Raw genomic sequence first — 14,763 nt, 5'->3', positions numbered from 1 at the left:
CTGTGCTTGGACAGGTGACATTGCATGCTGCTAAAACTAAAGTACTGTGCATTGTCTTAAGTGGGTATTATAGATAAACTGTGATAATGCTTGATGATCATCCAGAACCCTAGTTAGACTGATCAATACATCGTACCACGTGTTCGTCTACCTAATCATCTGGGTACTAGATTAGCTGCCAATTAGAGATACGGTATGATTTAGATACCTCAGATGCTTAATGTCTCTACTAATGACGCCTTACTTAAGCTCGGGATAAAGTAGTATACTTCAATCCAGAAGGATTCTCTGCTTTGCCCACTGGGATTCCAGTTCTGTATTTGAGAGAGAAGGTGGTTCTTTATTTCATACATCTGGGCCTTTCAGCATACCAAAATTATCAAAACCTACCAAACATTTCCTAGGTACAAAATATATATTTCTCAGATACATTACAGCACCTACTTTTTAGAAGGTCTCAAAATGAAGTGCCATGTGAATACTCAAAGAAGACACTTTATTAATATTTAAGCCCAAGTATTTGCTTTATTAAATTTGCGTAGCTCAAAACTGCAAGTAGGCTTAGTAAGATTTCTGTGACTACACACAAAACACACGAACAGCAGAGCTTGAAATACATTTTTTAAAATACATACTGCGGATAAGGCTAAAATCTGTTGTTGAATTGTTTCTTCCTCGTTATATCCAACCCAAGGTGGAACAGCTGCATCTGCACAAAAAATTTAAATAATTATTAAATCATTTGCAAGCTCGGTACAGGTTTTCATAAAAGTTGTATCATTTCCTGCTATCATACCTCCTTCACTCACTATTTGACATGACTAGGTTTCAACATCTAGGAGACCAGTCTTAAACCTCCATGAACTAAAAAAAGAACACAAACCTATTAAGTTAGATGTGAATTTGGGGCAGCACAAGACCAGGTTAAGAATGCAGTCATTTTGCATTGTTGGTTTCGAAGAATCTATTTACTAAAACTTGTGTATTGGCCAAACAAATGTTCAGTCCTGCACAACTGCCATAATACACGTTAGAACCAATGAAGCAGTATAGTTCTAAGGACACTGCACCTTTTAAGGTTACAAAAGTTATTTACTTCGATAGCTGTGTTGCCTGCATAAGCAGTTTGGGTAATATAAGTTTACTTCAGCACCATCACTCAGTACATTAACATATTTTCCTGACAACAGCTCTATCACAGTCACAAATGAATGATCGCCAGGTACATGTAATTCACACAAAGGACAACCTACTACATCAACAAGAAACTCAGTTTTGGCTAGGACTTTAGCCTTGCTGGCTCCCAACTCATACTGGCATCTCCAAATCACAGTATTTGTTGAATTATGTAGCCTTGCTGCCAAATAAATTTACATAGCATTTTACATACTTTTGAGTTTTGCTTACTGCCCTTAGTAAAGAAGAAGCCACAACAGGGTGAGGGATGGAATGCTTGAACTAATCTCAGCCACACGCAATCGCTCGGGCCGTAGTCCAGTCCATCGTTTTTCACTAAAGATGCCACGCTATACAAAGGTCCCTCTTACGAAAATCAGTACCCATTCTGTTCCCCATTGAAACAGTCCGTCCCGAACTTCCAGGAGAGGCTCCTCCACAAGTAATCTCAGACCGGTTTTGATCTACTTAAATCTTATCAGTAGGAACAGTTTGAAGTCCTATGGCACAGTGAGCACGGGCCCATGTCTTGGCACACCCGTCGCACTTGGGGCATAAACTGCAACAAGGGGATGGATTGAATGCTTAAATTAATCTCTGCCACTGGCAATCACTTGGTCTGCATTTCAGTCATACCCGTCGTACTTAGGGCGTAAACTGCAACAGCAACAAAGTAATGGCCTGAGAGTTCAGGCTGAACTGTTCACATTGGAGCAGAGTGAAGAAAGATTTGCACATGGCTGAGTCCAAACTGAGGTGGCATGTTGTGTACAACAATGATGGACTGGGATGCAGCCCGTGTAATTTCCAGTGGCTGAGATTAATCCAAGCATTCCAGCCATCACCTTTTTGAACTACTTTGTATAGAAGATCCCATTCCTGGGCAGGTTTCTGCCCGAATCAGGCTCCCACGTTCGAAAAACTCAATACATATCAGTTACTCCTTGATATTTTCTTACTGTATTAGTGCAACATGCACAGGCTAGATAGAGCATCACTCTTTGAAAATGAAAGATTCTATACATACTGCAACCGCTTCCACAATCCGGAGTATAGAACTTTTGAGACAGTCCATCCCAGGGCTTCTTTAATTTCACTTAAACAAAATAGCCAAAAGCTCTCATCACTTTCTTTGGAAAAGAAGGGACATCACCAACCGTAAACCATGTGCCCCACCAGCATCTAGGATCAATAGCTAATAACTGTTTTTACAAAAAGAGACAATAGGTCCATGCCTGTTATGACATACACTTGAAATTTCTCGAGCTACTCCAATCTTAACTACTCAGATCGCAGTACCTAAAATATTCTTAAATCTCTCAGTCTCAATTAGCCCCTGTTCTGCTTCTGTAAGAAGATATCTAGGCAAAATGTTATTCTCTAATTTGACATCCGGGACCCAGATCAATACAGTTTCTAATCCTCCTTGCATCCGATTCAGGAGTTAACAGCAGAATTCAAAACCATTTGTATTGCACATTAGGGCTACTATAGCTTAATAAGGCATCCACTTGCTACATTCCATCAAAAGCACACTTGTCCCTTTTTCTGCTTGCTGAATGTAAGGTTCTTGTATCATGTAACAAAGTACTGGATTCATGCAACTTCTGGGTAGTTGCCCTACTATGAACACCATGCCTCTTGTTACTCACTTTGAAGAAGCAATCTGTGGTACGGAAAAGCCACTAATGCCTAGTGCTTCACTAAATAGATCTGTAAAACAGCCCCTAAATCTGGACCACATGGGTGCATTGATCATTTTAGAACTTTATGCAGCCTTGAATACGGCGTCCCAAGAAGTCCTGATTTCCATTCTGCATGAGACCAGTGTCGGAGGAAAGTCTCTAGTCTGGTTCATATTGACTCTCTATGTAATCCTCCAATTAGTGTTTGTCGAAACTGGGTTCTTGTTCTGTTCCAGTATGCTGTGGGTGAAATTAAAGATTTTTATTTGATCAAGACTTAGCTTGATCCTCCCAGGTCAACAAAGTTACTTGCTCTGGTCTCCTGTGCCAGATAGCCCTTAGGAACAGTCTTTCCTGTTCGCAATTTGAACATGGCTCTACTGATAAGAGTGACTGTGGGATCGCATTTTAACAAAATCAGTGCCCTGTATCCTGAGACTCCTTCATACCAAATTAATAGGTATAAAGCTTATTCAGAATTCAGCTACTCACCTGCTGCTTGGTCTTCATTGAGCCCTGATGTCTAGCACCTTTGCACCCTTCACTGGCTCTCTGCAGCCAAGTGATCCACATTCAAATAAATGTGTGTGTCAAATAACTGTATGGCCGCAGTCCAGAATTTATCAGAGCTATGTTTACTGTCTGTTCCCTTCGTTCTTCTTCTGCTCGTCTTCTAAGGAACCCCAAGATCAGCTGCACTCTATTTGGACAGCGCTCCTCCTTGTTCTTGGTGGTCAAGTTGTGAAATTTGTTACCCGTGTTGTCTTGGCGCTGATGTTCCAAGGAAGAAGACTGACCAACAGATATCATTATTTAAAAACGTGACAAGAGACAGGATTTTAACATTTTACTGAAATGCAACAGATCAGATTAAAATCTCATATTTAGAGGCAAAGAGTTCTAGAGTTTACAAACACAGAAAGAAAAACTCCTGTCGCTCCATCTAGCTTTATTTATCCTGAGGACGGCCACTAGTTTGACTGAACCGGATCTAAGTGTACAGTCAGGTATATGCCAGAATTTTTATTTCTTAAATACTCAGGTTCTGTCAGATGATGGGCTTTGTGCACTAAGCATAGTACTTTAAAATTAACCCTTACACTGACTGGTAACCAGTGCAGACTCTGCCAAGACTGAAAAACCGATGTGAATTTGGGAAATTTTCAACAGCAGCCTGGCTGCTGCATTTTGGAGCGGTTGAAGCTTACGCAGCAAACACATCTGGGAAACCATACACAGGACATTACAATAGTCAATCTTTGTGATAACGAATGAAACAATGACAGTCTTCTGTGAATCCAAAAGAATGAAGGGCATAGTTTTCTTTAGTATTCTGGGCACAAAAAAAGCATGAGGTGATTTAATTAATTTGATCAGAAATACATAGTTCATTGTCCTTTGTTCACTGGAGAAGAGAGTGGCCCTAAATTGGAAGGCCACCAAGAGGTATTCCAGGAGGTAGTCCCATTTCCAAAGAGCAGTACCTCAGTTTTATTTGAGTTTGGTTTCAAACAGTTTTTCTGCATCGAGCTCACAAGATGCACCATGCAGTTGTTACATTTTGTCCACCTCCTCGACCTTTGATGATATCGGCACCACAATTTGTGTGTTGTCCACGTAGGAGATTACGGAAAACACATAGTTGCAGATTAGGTTGACCAGAGGGGTGACATAAAACTTACGTTTAGGGCTATGGGAAGACCCTTGGGGCACCCCACACGGGAGGAAAAAGGGATCGGAGACAAAGTCTCCAAGTGTGACCACTTGCTCTTTGTTTAGCAGGAAGGAACTAAGAAGTGCAAGCGCTGCGTCCATAATCCAGTTAGTCTCAAGCCGATTAATAAGAAGTGAGTGGTTGACCATTTCGAAAGTTGCAGATAGGTCAAGAAGAATTAACGCCACATTATTACATCGTAGGTAACCCTTCTTTTAGGAACTGCATAAACACAGCTTTTACCTACGTAATCAGGGTCAATTTACTCTTACCAGTTCAACCCTAGCGCCAGTATGTTTTAACGTGTATTTGCATCCCCATTAAAATAACAAAATATAATACATAATTTTAACATAAAATATTAGCAATTGGAATTTGTGACTTATCGCGGTTTCAAGGGAGCACAAGGAGCAGAAAACAGACATTGTTTCCAGGATACCTTGAAGATGACTTGCACCGATTCCCCAAGGATCTTGTAGTGGATGAAGGTTTGTTACCCATGTCACACAAACCCCAAAAGGATGCTCACATCATCGAGAGGCCTAATTAGTCTCCATGACTTCACTACAAAACCTATTTTACAGTCTGAAGTGAAAGACCGCAGCCAAGGACAATTACAGACTCCTTTACAAAACAAAGGAGACGGCTGCTGAAAAAAAAACAGTCACAGCAACAAGCTGAATATTTTTCTGATATCTGACCTCCTGTACAGTTCTATACAGCAATACATATTCGGAGGCAAACAAATCCATGTAGTGCTTTTACATGCTTTTAGTACAGCATTTCTAGTGGTCCAGGTTTTCTTCCCATATGCTTCCTCTCTATATAGGTGTACGATGGTTAAACAGAGATGGAGTGTTGCCAATCATGTTGCAAGTTCATGGAGGTCCTCTGGTCCTTCTTAAACGGGAGACACTGCGGCTAATACCAGCATCCTTACTTAACTAAAACTCTGTGACCTTGAGTAAATCATTATCTCACTAAAAAAAACGGGGAACATTGTAATTACAAAAACATGTAAGATAAGTAAAAGTTTGGGCCAAATAATGAAGCGATAGGCAAGTATACATATATATTTATATCTAAATTCCTATGAGGATACAGATATATTAATCTATTGTGTGTATATGTGTACACACCACACACTCTGAGAGATAGGTACATATATAAGAAGGCAAATAATTAAGTAAAGGTGGGAATGCGGGGCTATGCCCAACTCAAAAGAGCAAGAGGAAAGAAAAATAAGTGAAGTGGTTCGGGATAGTGGGGTGTTTCCGCAGTACAAAAATTGTAGCTGAAGCATTATCTGCCATCTACTGATTAAAGAGTTAAAATAATATCGATATTTGTGAGGCAATCTTTTTTTCAAAAAAAAGAAAACAGAGGATCCCCAAATTAATCACTTCGTTAGTAATCCCTCGAGATAAATTTTAGGGTGATTAATGGATTTGATATGATAACATGGAGCCACACATAATGGTAATTCACTTTGCACTGTTGCATTATAAACAATATCTTTTTTCTACAGTCATCCATGCATTGCACCCACAATACTTCATAAGCATGCAGAATGCTAGGCAGGAAGGGAACCAAACTACATCAGGGAGAGAACCCCCCCCCCCCCCCCCCCCCACATGAGTATCCCATTTTTTGTCTGCCCTTTTTTTTGCAAGTGCTGACACTGAGATTACCTTTTTAAGGGGAGTCTTTTGCTTAGTCAGTTAGAAATATGACTCAACTGCCCTATCCAACAAACAGTAATGAGACAAAGGGGCCAGGCCCCCACTGCCGCCTTGGCCAACACTTTTGGTTTGCTGCCTCATGCCTCTGCTCTCACAAAACAATTGCTGGAATGTGTGAAGGTGCGGTTATAAAAGTTATGACGCAATGCGTGCAATGGATGGTTATGATGAAGAATAAAGATGTCTGTATAGAGCTCCGTGTGTGGGCATGGGGGAGACGCTACAACAGGCGATAAGTAGAGAATACATGCCCCAAAGGAAAAAGGCTGCTCTCTTTGAGAGTTTGCAAGGGTACACGTGCACCCAGAGTAGATGCAATGTAGTCTGCAGTTGGTGCATGTGGATTCAAAGCTCCGCTCCAGCCCATACACAGCCATCGAAGAAGTTCAAGATCCAGCAGCCTAAGAAAAGCTCGCCAGAACCCGGTGGTAAGGCTGAAAGAAGAGATACTGCGTCACTCCATAACAGATAGCCATCATCGGTACAAAGCAAATGCTAAAGGCAGTGACGAGCAGGTATGAAAAACAGAGACCTAATTGCCGACTCAGGCGATCAAAGCGCCACACGACCTCAAAGTGGATGCGATATCCCAGGCTCAGGTGCTAGGCTGATGCATGCAGAAGTTGCAGGTGGCATCCCGTCCAACATATGCTGCCTGAGCAGCACATAATCCCAAATGCAGCAGAGTGAAGCACGAGATACAATTCCTGATGCCGCCGCCGCCGCCACCACCACCACAGCTTGACACCACGAAGAAACATCAGTGTCAGGTGGACTGCATGGATAGAAACATTTGATGACTTCATAGATGCGCTAGTAAGAAATTCATTAAATATTTGAAAAACCTAAATGGTGATGGAGTCAAAGAAGTCCTAAAGAAAGTCTCACAAACTGATGCAACATCATACCAAAAGATATAAGAAGCTTTAGAAACCAAGTTCAATCCGATGCTGAATGTGGACTATGAAAGGCACATCATCAACCATGCACGACAAAAGTCTAGTGAAAGGATGGATGAGTTAGTTGAAACACCTGAAGCACTTATCAAACACTGTAAGTCAATGAGGAAGAAGCCATGCGCCTCAGTGTAATTGATGGTTGTCTTTCAGATTTCTTCAGGAGACGCATGTTGAGAGAGACAGGAACAGCGCATAACGGATCAGCGTTGAGCATGAAAAGCAAACACAAAAGTAGATGCACAGCAGGTGACCTCTCCGAAGAAGAGAAGGTTATGCTGCCGATGTGGTTTTCATTTCCCCATAAGGGTAATGTCCAGCCATAGGACAAATATGCAAAGGCTGCTGGAATGAAAACCACTTCAAAATTGTCTGCAGAGTGAAAGAGAAACTAAATGTGTCACAGCGAGAAGTGAAAATGGACGCCAGAAGGTTCCAGAAGCATTGTCATCACACCCACATGGCCAAAAGGCAACATCAGGTATGACAAGTAGAAACCAAAGAAAGTTGATTGTCGTCTGGTTTGTTGTTAGAACTGGGGTCTCTAGTTGGCAGGTTGTCACCCTGTCCAAGTAGGGATCCTTCTTGATACTCAGGATAAGGGAGTTACAGTTCTAAAAAAAGCCCTGCGCACCCCCTTGGTAGCTTGGCACAGTCAGGCTTTTTCTCAGAGGCAGTGTGTAAAGCAATAGCACATAACCAACAGTAATACAGTGAAAACACGACAAAAGGACACCACACCAGTTTTAGAATAATAGCCAATATTTATCTGTGTAAAACAAGACCAAAACTATAAAAATCCAACATACAGTGATTCAAAATACTCAAAGCAAAAATAGACTTTAAAAACAGTTCCTTGAAGTCCATAGCTCCGTCCGGGGCTATCACGGCATCATGAACAAACAAATCAGATAGTTCTGGCTGACCGCAGCATCGGGGGCCAGCTACGGTGTTGGAACTATCCGCAAAACAGTACATTTTGAAATGCAGGACGACGAGGAACTTGCGATGAGCTCCAATGAGCTGGCGTCGGTACAGGAGTCATCATGTTGCAGGTTGAACGCCGTGTGATTGAAGTAAGAAGCGACAACGGACGTTGGGGCTGGGGTGCGAAAAAAGCGATGCAGCGTGCGGTGCCCTCAGGTCACGGTGCAGGCAGCGTGACTGTTTCCAGCGGAATTAGTGAGATCAGGGCTACGGGCGAAGTGGGGGGGTGCTCGTTGCAGTGCTAGCAGGTCACGGTGCAGGTAGTGGTGGCGTCGTTGCTGAAGCACTGTCGTCGGCTAACGTACTGGAGTCGATGTCGCAAATGTCGGTGGGCCAAGACTACTGTGTGGGACGGGCATTGCATCATGTAACATATGAGCAATGCCCCCAAATCACAGTGCAGGCAGTGGCGTCAACTTCAGCTTTGAGCAGCGGCGTCGGCGAGAACAGGGCTGTGGTGCGAAGTGGGACGGTGCTCCACGTTCTCCGCAAATGGTGTCTACAAGTCATGGTGCAGGCAGCAACGTCTGGGATACCAGGGCGGCGGTGTGAAGTGAGGTGGTGCAGAGTGCGGCGCCCACAGGTCACAGTGCAAGCATCAGCTCTGTGGCGGCAAACAGCAGCCTTAGAGAGACCAGGGTTGTGGTGCAAAGTGCAGTGGTTCCCTCGGGTTACGGATGGGGCAGCGGCGTCGTTGACAAAGTCAGGTGTTTTTTCTTCTGTTGCAGCATAAAACACGCAGTTCCCAGTGCTGGTAGCACATGAACCTGAAGTCTTTGCTGTTCCTGTGACTTCTTGAACAGGGGGCAAGCTCTATCTCAAGCCCTTGGAGAAACTCAGGGAAAACAGATGCAGAAAGGCTAGACTAGTGCTTTCAGTGCCCAAGACAGAGGCAGCCACTGCAGGCAACACAGCAGAGCACACAGCAAAGTGGTAGTCTCTCATCACAGCTTCTCCAGCTCTTCTTCTTGGCACGTTTATTGATCCAAAAAAGTTCTTATGTCCTTGGGTCAGGGCCTCAACATTTATACCACATTTTCCTTTGAAGTTGGTACAAACAAAGTTTCTCAGGCACACATAAACCAGCTCAGAATGGCTCAGGCCAGGTTTACCACAGGAGGTGGCGACAGCTTTGTGAGTGAAGATAGTCCATTCAGGTTCAAGCGACAACTCCTCCCACTACTCTCAATGCAGCCAGGTCTATTCAGCCTGGCAATGAGTCACTCAGGAAAGGCAGGAGACACCTCAAACCTCCTTTGGGTCTGTCTAGTGTGAATGCACATCTCCAGGCCTATCGATCCAAAACCATACAAGAAATATACAAATGGCAGAGGCACACAGGATCGTTTAGCAAAGAAATGCCTCCTTTCTAAAAGCCGACTATGCCCAGACGTGTGTCCCGGGCTCAGTGTGCCACTGTATTCAAGTTAGCTGATGAGGGGTAATGCCCCGAAACCAGTCCCAGGTTGCTCGTTTCCGGTCCAGGGCTGGACTGTTCCCATGAAGCACAGAGTCAAGACTGATTTGCATATGGCTGGGTCTAAACTGGGGTGGCATGGTGAGCAAAAGAACAATGGATTTAACCCAGATCTCTTGAGTGGGGCTGAAAGTTTGATGTGCTCTGCATTCAGTCCATCATATGTGTGTCTTTCACTTTCTAAAAGGGGCATTTTCAAACACACAATACAAAAGTAATCTTTACTCAAAGATGTATTTATAAATTTTGAGTTCAGGAAGCTTAAACTCCATTTCTCTAGCTTGTCCCTATGGAATGTTATGCTTGTAAGATGGTACAAAGAAACTCCCATGTTAGCCTAGGAGATAGATAGCCTTGCAACAGTGAAAACGAAATGCACAGTATTTCACTATGAGGACATATAACACACACTAGTACAGGTCCCAACTTTCACACACTGCACCTATAGGGGCATCTTGGGCCTACCTTAGGGGTGTCTTATATGTGAAAAAAGGGAAGGTTAGGACATGGCAAGTGGATGCACTTGCCAGGTCGACATGGCAGTAAAAACTGCACGCAGACACTGCAGTGGCAGGTCTAAGACACCTTTGAAAGGCTACCTGTGTGGATGGCACAACCAGTGCTGCAAGCCCATGGGCAGAATTTGATTTACAAGCCATGGGCACACACTGTGCATTGTACTAAGAACTTACCAGTGAATCAAAATATTCCAATCATGGAAAATCAATCATAACACACTTTATAGTAGGAGCACTTACACTTCAGTGCACAATGTCTCTGCGCACTTTCTCACTGAATAGCAGTGAGAAAGTGCGCAGAGACACTGTGCACTGTACTAAGAACTTACCAGTGAATCAAAATATTCCAATCATGGAAAACCAATCATGACACACTTTATAGTAGGAGCACTTGCACTTCAACACTGAATAGAAGTGAGAAAGTGCGCAGAGACATTAAAACAAGGTAGAAACGTAAAGGTCTGGCGCTAAACCCACTGAAAAAGCCAAGTCTAACATTCGTCATAGAAAGTCTTGTCAATGTCATCATCAGGCACCAGCGATAACGACGGATGTGCGTTGATGATGTCATCCAAAGAACGGCATGCACATGTAGGACTAGCTGTGTGCAAAAAAGTGCAAAAGTCAACGAACCATCACCAAACGGAGTGACAAAATTCATTTGGACGCTGTCCTAAAATTACATTAAAATTGAACCGGTGCCCTATGACCTTCATTATAGACAGTGGTGCATCAATTAATATCATGCCAGTAGAAAGGGTCATTAGCAGCAACCATGAAACACAACACAACATCAGTGCAAGCGCCGACTGGCGTCCTTCAGGGAACTTAGAGTGTATGCCTACTTACATTTGCCACTGCTGCGGAGATGGGACTGAACTCTCTCAATTACAAAAAACCTAACACTGATCCCCTTACACTCAGCAATTACAGACCCATCTCCCTTCTTCCCTACTTGGGAAAAATTTTGGAGACCTATGTCACCCGCTGTTTGAGCTCATTCATTGAGGAATCTGGTTTCTTGGACTCTCAGCAGGCGGGCTTCAGACCCCTCCACTCCACCGAGGCGGTCATAGTAGCAGTCATGGACACCCTCAGGAAGGGTGCCGACAATAACACCTCTCAGGCCCTTGTCCTGTTGGACCTCTCGGCGGCTTTTGACACGGTCGATCATACCATTCTGATCGACCGTGTCCACAATGCCGGCATTCAGGGAGTGGCCCTTGACTGGCTCAGATCCTTTCTTCATCAGCGATCACAGTCCGTCCATCTCTCCTCTTTCTCTGCCCCTTACACCTCTCTCCCTTGCGGCGTCCCACAGGGCTCTGCATTATCCCCTCTCCTCTTTAATCTGTATCTCCAACCTCTCCTAGTTTCCCTCCGTGATTCGCCAGTTACTAGTTTCAACTATGCTGACGACCTTCAGTTGATTTTCCCTATTGACTCCTCCCCGTCCTCCTGTCTTAATTTTCAGTCGACTATGTTGTCCATTGCGGAATGGATGTATCATAGTCACTTGAAGCTGAACCCTACTAAGACTGAGCTTGTCTTGGTTGGCAGCTCCAACCATCCTTGGAACTCCTCATTTTGGCCTCTATCCCTGGGGACCGCTCCGGTCCCTGTGCGCTCAGTCAAAAGCCTGGGGGTGATCATCTCTGATGATCTTTCAATGAAGCCACAAATCAACGCGGTCACCTCAGCCTGCTTTTTCCATCTTAGGCGGGTTCGTAAGATCAGTAGGTTTCTTACTAAAGAAGCCCTGACCTTAGTTGTTATGGCACTCATCACTTCCAGGCTTGACTACGCCAACTTACTATATGCCGGTCTCCCGGCTTGTCATCTTCACCGTTTACAGCTGGTGCAGAATCAAGCTGCCCGCCTGATTTTTCACCAGCCGAAATTCCAACATGTCACTCCCCTCCTTCACAGTCTTCATTGGCTTCCTATTTCCAAACGATGTATTTTCAAGATGGCATGTTCTACCTTCAAGGCCCTCTCACAGGCTGCCCCGGCCTTCATCTCCTCTAACCTGTCCCGTTATACCCCTTCCAGAACCCTTCGATCCTCCTCTCTTAACCTTCTTGAGATTCCCAAGTATAAAAGGAAAAAGCATGGTGGCCTCTCCTTTTCTGTTTTGGCCCCTTCTACCTGGAACGCTCTGCCATTAGCTCTTCGCATCTGCTTCCGCAGACTTCTGAAAACCTCGCTCTTCCAATCTGTATACGGCTAATTATCTCATCCTGGCTTTCTGTTATTTGTCATTTAGCGCCAAGAAACCGATGGTGAAAGTGCGCGGTATAAATATTTTAACATAACATAACATAACATACAACCTCTTTGCCCAGTCTGGAATCGCAAATCAGTTCCTGTTGTGGTTTCATGGCCTAGGAACACTCAAGAAAATGAAGGTGCTACTTCATATGAATGAGGACATTTACCTGGTTGCCCAAAGGCACCACAGAGTTGCCTTTCACTTACAAGAAGCCATTTAGAAAGAACTATAAATGTTGATAAGGCATGACATCATTGAATGTTTTACCCGTCCTACTCCGTGGGTTTAGTCCATAGTTGTGGTGCCAAAGAAGGACAGTGGCGGTGCAATGCACATTTGTGTTGATATGCACCAGGCCAACAAACAATCGAGAGAGAAAGACATCCTGGTCCTCACACAGCGGATATGATCATGCAGCTGAACAGAGCCAAATCTCCTACCGTCTTGACCTGAACGAAGGATAACATTAACTTCAGCTGGAAGAGAACTGTAGGTACATTACTACGTTTTCAACTCATGTTGGTTTGTTCAGATACAAAAGACTGAGTTTTGGAGTATCTCTGGCTGCGGAGATATTTCAGGATGTCATTCACCGAGTAATTCAACCTGTTACACGCGCTTTAACCTACAGTGACGGCATACTGGTATTTGGGACAACACAAAAAGGAGCATGATAAGGTGTGCTAGCTACTTGCTGATGCGTGTATCACTCTGAATGCAGCAAATAATTAGTTTCACAAGACCAAACTTACGATTCTTAGGCACATATTCTCCAATGGGGGAATGACTCCTAACCTGGCTAAGGTGCGAACACTGTCATCTACTTGCCCCCCCCCCCCCCCCAAGATTTAACCCTGCAGTGATCCTTCTTAGGCATGGGCAGTTATTGCTAAAGTTAAGGTACAGTCATGACTTTGCTACAGTGAGTGCCCCATTGAGACTTAACAAAGGAGAATGTCCCAATACAGTGGTCTCCTGGACCAAAGTTTTAAGGACATAAAACATGTGATTGAGAATACAATCAAAATGGCCTATTTTGACCCCCAAGTTACGCACTGAATTCACAGTAGATGCAAGTTTGGTGGGGATAAGAGTGATTCCTGGTCAACACAGTGGCTATCCAAATGTTCAGAAACACATTGTGGCCTATGCAATTGTGTACATGATGAGCTATCCATCGCTCATGAGTGTATCACATTGAGAGGCTAGAGAATCATCATACCCGGGAGCCTAAGACAGCAAGTCATTAAACAACCCCATGGCTTTGTGGCATTGTAGTCACCAAAAGAGCCCTAAAAGATAGAGTGTGGTTCCCTCGCCTAGATGAAAGAATTGAGAAAGAACTGAAAATATGCCACCGTTGTAACTGTTTATCCCCCACGGTGACACATCACCTTTTGACACTGTCTGACCTTCCTGCGCATGCCTGAGATAGAGTTGCAGTTGAATTCTTTGGGCCTCTAGGAAATGGACATAATATCATGGCAGTCACTGATGAATATTCGCTTTTTTCTTTGGTGGAAGAACTATCAACAGCCCATGACAAAGTCATTGAGCGGCTTGATGACATCTTTGCAGCGTGGGGCAAGGACGTGTCTTGTATGACTCCATGTGCAAGCATCATCAAAAGAGCACACCTCTTTGGCCCCAAGACAATGGTGTTATTGAACGATTTATGGGTAACCTCAAGAGGGTAATTCAGCAAACATTGATGGAGGGAATCGATCTAAAACAAGCCATGTAACAAGCCGTTTGTGCCTATCGATCAACTACTCACTTCGCAACTGAAGAGAGTCCTGCCAGTTTGCCATTTAGGAAAGCCATAAGTACCAAACTACCACAATGGACAGCAGACCAATTGATGAATGCCAAAAGGGTTCGTGTCACAGATACTTCCCAAAAGAGCAAAATGAAGCTTATATGCTGATCAGCGCCGGTGCTCGCTCCCAAGAAACAGTCTTCAACAAAAGGAATTGGGTACTGGTCAAACAGAACCAGAAGAGGAAAATGGACACTCTGTTTGCTGTCGACCATAGAGGGTTGTGACGTACACAGGACACATGCAGACAGCCCATTGTTCCAGACAGTCCATCACACAGGACTGGTCACACTTCAAACATCTGCCTCAGTGTTTGTCAGCTCTTGAGAGAGGTGACCCCACCTGAATGTCCGGATCAAGCCTCTGAGCATATGTCATCTGTGCACTATCAAGGTGTAACCGAGATATCCCATACCA

At 44.0% G+C, this 14,763-nt stretch overlaps 1 protein-coding gene across 2 annotated transcripts in view; it reads right to left on the bottom strand.

Moving 5' to 3' along the window:
- Positions 1 to 14,763, bottom strand: part of SYAP1 (synapse associated protein 1) — a 159,535-nt gene that overhangs the window by 73,778 nt on the left and 70,994 nt on the right. For both annotated transcript variants that reach the window (XM_085622231.1, XM_085622232.1), the window contains exon 4: positions 636 to 709. In XM_085622231.1, the coding sequence (XP_085478357.1) occupies positions 636 to 709 (74 nt within the window). The remainder of the gene's footprint in view (positions 1 to 635; positions 710 to 14,763) is intronic.

Source organism: Triturus cristatus, chromosome 8 (genome assembly GCF_964204655.1).
Source record: "Triturus cristatus chromosome 8, aTriCri1.1, whole genome shotgun sequence".
Taxonomy (NCBI): domain Eukaryota; kingdom Metazoa; phylum Chordata; class Amphibia; order Caudata; family Salamandridae; genus Triturus; species Triturus cristatus.
The sequence above is the reverse complement of the archived record's forward strand: the minus strand, read 5'-3'. Positions and strand labels throughout refer to the sequence as shown.